This window comes from Paralichthys olivaceus, chromosome 23 (assembly GCF_024713975.1).
Source record: "Paralichthys olivaceus isolate ysfri-2021 chromosome 23, ASM2471397v2, whole genome shotgun sequence".
NCBI classification, from domain to species: domain Eukaryota; kingdom Metazoa; phylum Chordata; class Actinopteri; order Pleuronectiformes; family Paralichthyidae; genus Paralichthys; species Paralichthys olivaceus.
The window spans coordinates 4,874,747-4,885,848 of record NC_091115.1 but is presented as its reverse complement, the minus strand read 5'-3'; the positions used below and the strand labels follow the sequence as shown (position 1 = coordinate 4,885,848).

At 45.1% G+C, this 11,102-nt stretch overlaps 2 protein-coding genes across 3 annotated transcripts; one reads left to right on the top strand and one right to left on the bottom strand.

Moving 5' to 3' along the window:
* Positions 1-930: 930 nt before the first annotated feature.
* ckap4 (cytoskeleton associated protein 4) lies at positions 931-4,976 on the top strand. Its single transcript, XM_020092481.2, has 2 exons — positions 931-2,131; positions 3,412-4,976. Exons 1-2 carry the CDS (start codon positions 1,811-1,813, stop codon positions 4,600-4,602), a joined length of 1,512 nt encoding a protein of 503 aa, XP_019948040.2. The 5' UTR covers positions 931-1,810; the 3' UTR covers positions 4,603-4,976.
* A 1,140-nt stretch (positions 4,977-6,116) lies between these two features.
* Positions 6,117-10,636, bottom strand: ikbip (IKBKB interacting protein). Of its 2 annotated transcripts, none has more exons than XM_069520170.1 (4): positions 9,956-10,636; positions 9,738-9,855; positions 7,027-8,750; positions 6,117-6,811 (listed from the first exon to the last, which is right to left on the bottom strand). In XM_069520170.1, exons 1-3 carry the CDS (start codon positions 10,153-10,155, stop codon positions 7,830-7,832), a joined length of 1,239 nt encoding a protein of 412 aa, XP_069376271.1. In that variant the 5' UTR covers positions 10,156-10,636; the 3' UTR covers positions 6,117-6,811; positions 7,027-7,829. The 2 variants fall into 2 exon arrangements, with proteins under 2 accessions (XP_069376271.1, XP_069376272.1); XM_069520171.1 differs by having other exon boundaries at positions 7,027-7,248.
* Between the last annotated feature and the right edge of the window lie 466 nt (positions 10,637-11,102).

Below are 11,102 nucleotides of genomic sequence, written 5' to 3'. Positions count from 1 at the left end.
TTATTAAGAAGTTAGGTAAAATGTATTTAAATGCATTTACTTATTTTATTTATTTATATTTTTGTTATTATGCATGTACTACCCCCTGGAAATAAACCAGTGATGCTACTTCTGGATTAAAGTAGATTTTAAAGTACGTGCCAATCAGCAAGTGGTAGTGATCTGCCTAATACAGACAGATGCTATAATAACTTGGAAATAGATTGATACACTTTTATTTATCGTTTAAAATGATGTTTCATTTTGTTGCTGTACATTTACATGATGGTTTGGATTCATGGAGATTATCTGTTTTATCCTCTTCTCACTGTAAAACGCTGCTTTAGTGACATCTAGTGTTCGAACCGAGGATGTAAATATGCATCTTTATGTATTTTCTGTCATTGTTTATTTTTAGTCATGGTTCTGAGTGAGATTTTAATTTGCATGCAGAAAAAAGTTCTTTCTCTGGGTGGTGGAATGAGATTAGTCACCAAAAAAGGCCCTAACAAATGTTATCAAAACTATGCAACTGGTAATGATTCAAAAGTCCAGCACTGCTGAGAACAGTGAAGTGGGTGTGATTTTGTTTGCAGTGATATACTCACTTGTTAATGAAGGAAATCCAAGATTTAATGGCCATAAAATGACTCATTCACCTTTACAGCCTAGTATTGGACATGGACTTTCGGACTTTATAACTTCTTTGCCTGTGCACATTAAAGTTATGACTTCTTCTGATGAGCCTGTCTGTGCTCCGAAAGTATTCGTGATGCAGCAGCAGCAGCAGCAGGTCTGAGGCTGCGGAGCTGAGGCTGCAGAGCCGAACCTGCAGCTGCCACGTATGAAAGGAGGAGTAAAGAAAGTCAGGACCCTCCCTCCCTCCCTCCCTCCTCAAACCAATATGCCTCTCAGAGAGACTCTTGCAGAAAGTTTGCATCAGTCCTAAGACTTTTAACATCATTTATGGAATTGGGCCACAGCTCTAATACAGATGTGGGATTGTTTTATGCCCCTGACGCACAGATGTATTGACTTTTGAGGATGATCTCCTTCTGGGACAGTGGTTTGACCCAAGATAGAGCGTCTTTCCCCTCCTATTATAAAGTGCAGTGACTTTTCTCACTTCTACATAAATACAAAGGGACATTAACCTTGAGGAGCCATAGCTGCGTCTGCAAAAGCATCTCTTTACCAAGGAGGTTAACGTTTTCACGCCTGTTCGCTGGTTTGGTTTTATTTACACAAACACTATTTAAAAAAAGGAATTGACATGAAACTTGGAGGAAGTATGCATCATGGATCAGGGAGGAACTAATTAAAGTTTGGTTTGGATCTGGGTCAAGGCGCGCCTCCAGGAATACTTTTAATCTTTCTTTAACATTGCCAGATACTGGCGTTTTTCAACGTTTTCACCAAATTCTCAGGGAATCATTAATGGATTTTGAAGAAAATAACCAGGCACATTCAAGGGACTGATATCTGTGAGTGTGCGAAATTTGGTGCTAATTGGTTGAACGTAAGGAGAAATTTGGGCTTTGGAAGTGTTCTGCGCTCTACTTTGCCATTTTAGCTAATTTGGTCCCAGAAAGTTAAAAAACCAGAAACCAAAGTGTCGGAGCAGCAGAGCCCATCCATTATTTCCTGGAGGGGACCGTGGGACAGCCCCCATCCGCATACCTCAGAGCAAAAAAGCCCCGTGGAAAGACACGACGCGCTCCCTGATACGCTGCTGCTCCTGGACGGGGAGACACACTCCGCATCCACGACTGCAGAACCAGCAGCTCCCCCTTCCACACAGACGCACACCGCCGAGCTCCGTCTACTCACAATGACGGCGAAGAACCGACATAAGAGCAGCTCCGAGAAGAGCGCAGCGCCCGTCATCCAGGATGAGGCGCCGAAGAAAAGCCAGAAGAGTCCCAGCAACGGAGCGACTGGCTCCCCGGGACCTCAGGGGCCACGGACGCGGGGCTGCCTCGGACTCGTCCTGACCACCGTGTTTTACGCTGCGTTGATAGGAGCCGCGGGGTTTGCAGCTCTCCACCTCCAGCAGGTCGCGGAGGAGATCCGACAGAACAGCGCCAGATACGAGCAGAGCGAACAGAGGAGCGCGGAGCTGGGCAGCAAAATGGAGAGCGTCGCTCAACAGGTACGGAGCAAAGTGATGGACAACTATCAGCAGGGGGTGATAACAAGAGAACGACTCAACGAGATCAGCTCAGTGCTGGATGTGAAGTGTAAACCCTTGTTTTTATGTTTTGCACGACTTTATATGCAGTTACATAACTTTCCACATACTTGTACTTCATGTTCTGGAGTCATCTACTCAGCAGGTATGTGGTACACTGCACTGATGGATGTGGTCACACCCTTTAAGTCTATTACCACCGTGCACAAGTCCAAAAGTCCAATTAAAAGTATTTGGTTCAAATAAATGTGCTGCATCTTATTTTTTATTTTATTTGATAATGTTATTTTGTGAGTGGTTGTTTAAGCAGCAGAGAGCAGATGAGGGTCAGTTCACATTGTCAGGGGGAAGGGACACCTACAGTGTGTGTGTAAGTTAGCTGCCATTTCATGTGTAAAGTACGGGAGTTGGCTCTTTATGGCTGATGACTCATCTCTTTCTCAGGACTGAAAATTATTTGGAAATGTATGTTCTCGTTCCCTCGATTACATCATCTGTCCATTCATCCATTCAAAGTGTGTTTAACTGACACTGTTTAACTTTCACACTCTCTACTATTGACTAAATATTTGCGAGGCAGACTTCAGTTGTGTGACTTAACTCCTTTCATGCAAATGTGTATTTGTCAGTGCAGCATGTTTGTAATGTTCATTTACTTTTCCACTCACTTCTAAAATAATGGCGGACTGAAGTCCTGTCTTGTTTTGTGAATATTAACCAGAGCTCAGACAGAAAAATCACATTTTTATCTGTTTCCTGCATCATCCTATATTTGCAAGAATATTAAAATATCGTGCTAAATCAACATTTGCATCAAGCAGATAACTTTAAACTAAGCACAACTCAACACAATTGTAAAATTAAGGAAAAACAAACTACTTTGACTGTTTCTAAGATCAAAAAGATCTTACATTTTCAAATATTCAAACATATTAACTAAATATGCTAAAAATTATTTTTTAATTCATAAAAAAAACAACACTAACATCCACTCAAAATATAATATTTGAAAATCCAGAGGCAAATAATTGTTAAGCTCAACTTATGGGGACTCTCTGGTGCTTTTAACCTCACTGTGTGGTCTTCATCAGAAAATGGATGTCTCCCAGTAAAACAACAAAACAAAATGTTCCTACTCCCGAAGCCGAATAAAAACCCAGGGGATCATCTGAAAAAGTAAAAAAAAGCCCTTTTTGTGTTGTCTTATGCAAACCACACTGTTTTCCCGTCTTGTTGCACAGGTGGAGTCTCTGGTGAGCACTGTGGACAGTCTGGAGTCATCCCTGGGCATCACACGCCTGGAGCTGGAGAGGGCCATCAGCCGCATGAAGACGGGTGAGGTGGAGACGAGGAGGGTGGAGGAGGCCCTCCAGAACCTCCAGAACGATCTACTCAGGGACCTCTCGGAGGGCATCAGCGAGGTGAAGGAGGCCCGCGAGAGGGACTTCTCCTCGCTGGAGAAGACGGTGGAGGAGCGTCTGTCCGAGGTGAGCCAGTCCATCACGGTCAACATGGCAGAGTTCACTGAGGCTCAGGGCGAGGCGCAGGGCCAGCTGGCTGACCTCAAAGCCCGCCTGGGGGACATGGAAGACCCTACACTCATCAAACAGGAGCTCGCCGCCATCGTCGAAGCTGTGGATGAAATCAGGACGGCCAAACAGATGGCAGACTCTTCAGCCAACTCACTCAGGGAGCAGATTGGCACCGTGAGGGAAGAGCTCCAGACTCGCAACAAGGAGGTGGCCTCGCTGTCTCAGGAGGTGGAAACGGTGAGGTCGGTGGTGCAAGAGAATGTTGGGAGCCTGAGGCAGTCGCTGTCGGCCTCAGAGGCTGAGGTTCAGACCCTGAAGGACAAAACGCTGATGGTGGAGGGCGTGGCAGAGCAGGCCGCCGAGGCCACTCGTAGTATGGAGAGAGAGGTGAACGCAGCAGCCGCTCAGGCCCAGAGAAGATCAGAGGAGCTTGAGGCGAGAGTGAGAGCATCAGAGGAGAGTGGAGACTCACTGTCAGCATCAGTGTCAGAAATTACCTCCAGAGTGGAATCACTGCTCGCTAAGTTGGACAGTCACGAGAGCGCTGTGGCTGCACAGGGGCAGAAAGTCAAAGCTGGATTGGAGCAGGAGCTGGAGATGCTGAAAAGCAGCCTGGGGGAGCTGCAGTCAAACATGGCCGCTCTGGTCGGAGCCCAGACGCAGCTCTCTTCCAAAGGCTCCAGTCTGAATGAGCAAGTGAAGGAGCTGGAGAAGAGGCTCGCTGATCTGGAGGGCAGCGGCAGCACGAAGCCGGAGCAGCTGGAGAACCTACAGAAGATGGTGGCTGGATTGGAGAACAAAGCCTCCAAGCTCGAAGGCCACGATAAGGCCATCGCTGCTCTGCAGAAAGCTCTGCAGGAGACCACAAAGAAACTGGCTGGCGTCTCCAAGAAGAAGTAGTTCGGTGAGAGATATGACATCAGGAAACTAGAACAGGGACAGCGATGAATCCAAACAGGCGACCACAACCCACTCCTCCGAACTCGATGAAGAATTAAAAACTTGAGCACACTTGAGGGTTGGGAGAGAGGGGCAGAGCTGGACTGCTGATCTGTGAATTCAAATCCACACCCATTCTGCACTGTACTTTTATTTTCAAATGTTTAATTCCTTTTTTTCTTTAAAGTTTTCTGTGCCAAGGCTGTTGTTTTTTTATACCTCCACATGAAAATGCAATAATAAGCTCCTCTTGAGCACCTCTTTGTTTACTCATTACATTTTATTGTTGTTGTTGTTGTTGTTGTAGGAATAAAAAGCTCTCGTCCACCTAAAAATTGTGAGATATTATTTCATGGCGTGAACTTTGTTGCTTTTACTGATGCATCATGGGTGATATGTTGATTGCATGGGTGGGAATGAGAATTTACACTTGTTAATTGATTCAATTCTCACTACATGTTTCTAAGAAAGCAAATAATTCTGAATTTACTAATGAATTTCAATTTATCTCAGAGCTCCACACCATTTTTTAATCTTTGGCAGGACATACAGCATCACACATGGAGTCAGACTGATAAACTGTCGAACAGCAGTGCAGAATAAGATAGATCGTTTCCTCTGTCGTCATTACGCCCTTCACTACACAACTTCAGAACGACCTGTTTTGTTCGAGGGTGTTTGGAAGGTGATAAATAGTTTGCAGGGCCCAGGAGAGGTAAGGGAATACTCACAGTATCAGTGTTGCAGGGCCGGGCGGTGCAGAGACCTTCAGAGGGGCTGGTGCTCACAGTTCTGATGGGACACATGGAAGAAGATTTTAAAACACAGATATAAACTTCAGCTCAACCTGTTGAATTATATCAACTCATATTCAAACAGAGTGAAATATTTAATCTAACTACATCATAGTTTATGATTTGACAGAATTTCGTCTGAGGTGAACTTACCCCGTACTTCTCCTTCTCTCACTGAGGAACCAAGTGCACGGTGAAATATTATGTAGTTGTGGAAATTCAAGATGGAGGGAACTAGAATTTGTGTGCTGAGCATCGAGGACGTGTCACTGTCCATCCAAGGCTTTGTTCGTCGACTAATATGAAATATCTTGAAATCTAAATAACTAAGATCCTTCATAGAAAAATTTAAATCCATAGTTTTACAACGAGGCCTCAATTTGCCCACATCCTCATCTCAAGGTGTAGAAGCTGTTTCAACACTTAGATTTTATAGAGATCGAGTTGTAACACGAGTGTATTTGTATTGAAAATGTATCAAGGATTCGTATATTGTACTTATTTGCTGAATGTGAATGTCAATACCCCATCCAGTTAGCTTAGCATAAATTCTAAAAGCTAATAAGAGCTGAAGCTGCACACAAACCCAAACATAACACAACATTTAGAAAGTAACATGCTGACAGATTTAATCTTTCTCAAAGCGTGAGAGTTAAATGTCCACTCATTTCACAGATCACGTCCGAGTTTGTTTCATATTTATTTCAGTAAACCTCTGAACAGTAGTTTGACAGTTGACCAGATGTAAAACAGAGTGAAAAACTAATGAAATCCTTCAGCCAGTCTGAAACTTGTCCCGAGGATGGGACTCATGTTGGCCGGTGCATCTCTCCAATATCAGATATATCAGCTATTTCACTGACCTGTTTGGCTGTGACACTTAAATCTCCCTCTACTGCAGTTAGATTAGTTAGAGTCTGTCTGAGCTCAGTTATCTCCTGCTCTCTTTTAGTCAGATCCTCTGCAAGTCTTCCGATCCGCAGAGTCAGATCCGACAGCTGAGGCTCAAACGCCCCAAAGTCCCTCTTGATGGCGGCCACCTTTGGTTTAAGGTCACTGGCGAAGGTCACCGTCCTTATGAGTCGAGCTCTGCCGCTCTCCAGCTCCCTCAGACGCTCAGAGATCTGATCGTCTGCGGTGGTGAGTTCAGGGATGCGCCTGCGGAGCTGCTCTATGGCCTGGGCGTTGCGTTCGGACACAGCCCGGAGATTGGACACCCGGTCCATGCTGCTGGTCAGCACGTCCCCGATGCGTTTGACCATGCTGTGCTCCAACCGGGTGGTCTGGTCCTCCAGCTCTCCAACCTTAGCGAGCAGAGACTCCAGCTCAGAGTGCAGGCCGTCCATCCTCCGCACATCTGTCCTCACTGATGCCACCTGGGGGGGATACAAGAAATAAAGAAACTGAGAAACACATCTGAGATACCAAATATTTTATCATGTGTGTTTTATTTTGAAGGACAAAACAAGACATTTTAAGGGTCATCTCTGCTATAACTGATTATAACATAGTTTAAACAAACTCCTGATGTTTTATGGACAAAAATATAAAACATTTGGAGATGAATTGATCATTAATTGATCCTACGTACCTTGTTGGCAAAGTCCATCGTGATGGTCGAGGTGCGTCCCTCAATCTGCCCCACAGCGTCTCTCAATGCCTCCATGCTGGTCTGCAGTTGAGCTCGTTTCTCTGTCAGCCCGGACGCCCACTCCTTCAGCCGGCCGACGTCCAGCTCCAGAGCCTCCAGCTGGGGCCGCAGAGCTCCCCGCTGACCCCCGAGACCCTCCAGCATCAGCTGGACGCTCTCGCACTGAAACGGCAGATGAAGTACATAGAGGAGGGGAAGTAACACATTATTTACTGAAATCATCTCAGGGGGAAATGGTGCTTTAAATACTCAACACACTTAACTATAAGAATCAAACAAATTTTATTAAATTAAACCGAATATATGAAAAGATTGTCATGTTTTAAACTAAAATCAGATGCAAAAGCATCAGTCAACACAAATAATATGATTCATTACACAGACTGATGAATGATTTAAACAAAACGCATCAAGTTGCCTGTTTCTTCTCCAACAGTCTAAATACTAAAGATATTCAGTTTACAATGGAATAATAAAGAAAAACAAACAAACAAAACAAATCTGCCGTTCACAAACTGCAACTAGAAGAATAACTGAAGACAAATAAATAACAGCTGTGGAAATCTAAAAGCATGAATCTACATTAACTGAGCCACTAAAACATATTGTTGATTGTGTGACACTAGTGCAGTGATAATCACATGAGGATAAACTGGGACACACACGTTATAAAACATTAACACTGGGCTTTAACAACAGAGACAGAACCGCTCCTTCTCCCTCGCTACACGAAGACTGTGACATCATTCAGTGATGTCATCATGAAGAGGTTGATTTATTTCACCCTCCTCATATTTTTCCCACTCCTCCTCCTCCTCCTCCTCCTTCCATTCCTCCTCCTTCCATTCCTCCTCCTCTTCCACAGTGTCTATCTCTCCGTCAGCCCTGTTCTCCCTCAACACCGCGGTGAGTTCACGGACGGCCTCTTTAACCACGGACAGTTCGTTCTTCATCTTCAGGATGCTGTTCTGAGCCTGCAGTGTGTCCAGCTCCTGACGTATCGCCAAGATTTCATTTAGCGCTTTCAGCATGCTGTCCTCGGTCCCGAACACCTGTAGCGTCACTTCCTCCAGCCGCCTCTCCGCCCCGCTCAGATCGCCCCCCAGCCGCAGGATGGCGCGCACCGCCTCCTCCACCTTCGGCAGGTGCTCCTCACACTCCTGCGCCCGGGGGATGTGCTCCTGCAGCTGGGAGTGGAGTTCGGCCTCACTCTTGCTCAGGCTGCTGATCTGCTCCTGCAGCTTGTGGATCTGCTTGGTGTTCCAGTCCAGCTGGTCCTGCGCTCGCTTGGCGTCGTCCACCTCCGTGCGCTCCAGAGCTCGGGCGTTCCTCTTCGTGCTGTCCTCCAGCTCCTCCAGCCTCTCTGCCAGCGACCTGGCCCTCCGCTCGGCCTCATTCACCCGGTCGGTGGATCCGGCGTGAGCCTCCCTCGACTCGACCTTGAGGGAAGCCAGGTCGGAGGTGACGGTCGCCAGACGCTCCTGCCACGTCTCTGTCACGTTGAGGAATCGGGCGTTGACCGCCTGCAGGTCACGGGAGGCAGAGTTTTCATCAGCCTGCATCGCCGTGACAGCAGCGTAGAGGTCGGAGATGTCCTGCTGGAGTCTTGTTGCCAGGGAGACGGTGGAGAGCGCCTCCTGTAGGTCATCCTCAGAGGCGGCAAGCTGCAGCCGCAACACAGAACATGAGGGCTGTTTGTGTAGGAGCTCTATGGTCCTCAGAATTTATATATAACTCATAAACAGTGGGAAACAAAGCTCATGCACTGAGAACAAGACTGTCAGGAGCATATGAGAATAAAGGATCCAACTTCATGTAAAAACACTTTGTGCTCAGTCTAATTCTGGTTTTCTTAACTTTTTGAACTCAGTGTTGTCATGTAGAGGACATGAGATGAACCACAGTGATTCCTAAATGTTTAGATCTAACATAACAAAATATTACGGCTATGGGTGACGCCATCTTGAGCTTTTGATGTAATTTGTAGCCAGAGTCTGGAGGTCCTGCCCACATGTTTAACCAATCATGAGTCAGTCTCAGCTGTGGCTTCACCTCGTTTTTATACCATCAAATAACTAATTAACACTTGCAAAGAATCCGCATGATGAGAACGGCCATCTTTATTTAATGTGCACTTTGACTTGTTTGTTTGACCCGTGTCCCGTCCACTAACATGGAGGAGGCCGTTTTTTTTTTTGTACTTTAAACTTAAACAAACATTTCACCCACATTACAAAATTAGCTCAGTGGTGAAGTTGCATGTTGCAGCTGAACACCCCTCACCCCAACCTCCTTCAGTTGTCATAGAAACTCAGAGGGTGTTTGGTTTGTCCAGTCTGGGCTACTGTAAAAAACATGGCGGCCTCCGTAAAGAGGACCGGCTCCTGATGTAAATATAAAGTATTTATATATCACATGTGGATTCAAGAGTAAAGAAAGGAACATTTCATGTAATTTAGGTGATGACACACTAGTAAATCTTACACACTGGACCTTTAAGACTGCGTAGGTGTAAACTAATTAAACTCCATTATTTCTAAGGTGGAGGCAGAAATATTCAAAGTAAATAAAAGTAAAAGCACAGTGTGTGGTGTGTTTTTGTACTGTGGGTGATGAGAGCATTTAGCTCCGGGTCTGTGAAGCAAACTCACCTTCTTAGAAACTCTGAGGACTTCTTCCTCCATGTTGAACAGACTGGAAGTTTTCCCCTGAAGAGATTTGTACTTTTCCTCCATGAGTGAAAACCTCTGGTTCTGCTGCAGCACCATCCTGGAAACACACACACACACACACACACACACACACACACATTAATACAGACACACAAACACAACATTGTGTTGGATCGGACTGGACACAGTGACCTCACCAGCTCAGAGCTCCACACGCCGCCACACACAACAAGCACATGAAACTTTTCACGTCCACACCCGGAGACGTGTTCGTGTTTCCGGGCTCCATCTTCGGACTCTTCTCCTTCTCTTCATCTTTGCTGTTTGCTCTCGAGGTTTCTGACTCTTCATCACTTTGTTTCGGGGTCTTCTTCCTCTGCTTCACCTCAGAGGGCATTTTAAACTCTCACAACTCACGCACACAAGAGCAACGGAGGTTCCTCGTGACGCTGCGCAGTTAACTCAGATTTAAATTCATCGTGTGAGAAGTTAAAGAGGAGAAATAAGATGAAGCTGCGTTCACGGTCACTTTCCTTCAGCTTCACAGCGCCTTGTAGGAATGTGGCCTTCAGGTGCTCTTACAAAGCTCGTACATATTAGCTGCTGGTGCACTTTAGTTGAAAACAACCCGTGTGTTACTGTCACACTTTGATCAATTTGATGAAAGTTTTGTCTTTTACGTCAAGAGGAAAAAATGTTGTTTAAAAGTTACACATTGTAGTAAGTGTTTATTTGAGCTCCTGTCGTGAATTGTATATTTCCGATAACCCTAAACGCCTCAGCAGCTTCACCGTCTTCCTTGGGGAAATGTTGCCTTCAAGTGTCTTTAAAAAGCTCGTACATAAGAACAGTACAGGCATTTTAGCTTGAAACCTCGTGTCGTGTGTAATTGCAACACACACAATTGAATTTGTGTTTTATCTGTAGCTTGTAGAGACAAAATTATTTTAAATAAAATTACAATTTCCAGTCTCGTTTCTTATCAGACTGTTTTTTAAAAGAACTTTGAATTGACGTCCTTTAGTAATTCTCATGTTTTCTCAGGTCAGCAAACGCCTCAAATTCCTTGGAAAATGTGGACTTCAGGTGCTCTCCAGAAGCTCGTAAACTTTTCTATTTATATATGTAGAAAGATATATATATATTTTAAAAGTACACAATTTATCTAGTGAAAACTATTTGACTTCAAGAGACAAACTGTTTCAGGATAAAATTGCAAATTTCAGGATTGTTCCTGAATTCCTGTCGTGATTGTCATATTTCCCGACAGCACAGGAAGCCCCCCAAACGCCTCAGCCAGCCACGTAGGCGGCTGCCAGCTTTTATCCCGGAAGTGGAGCTGCA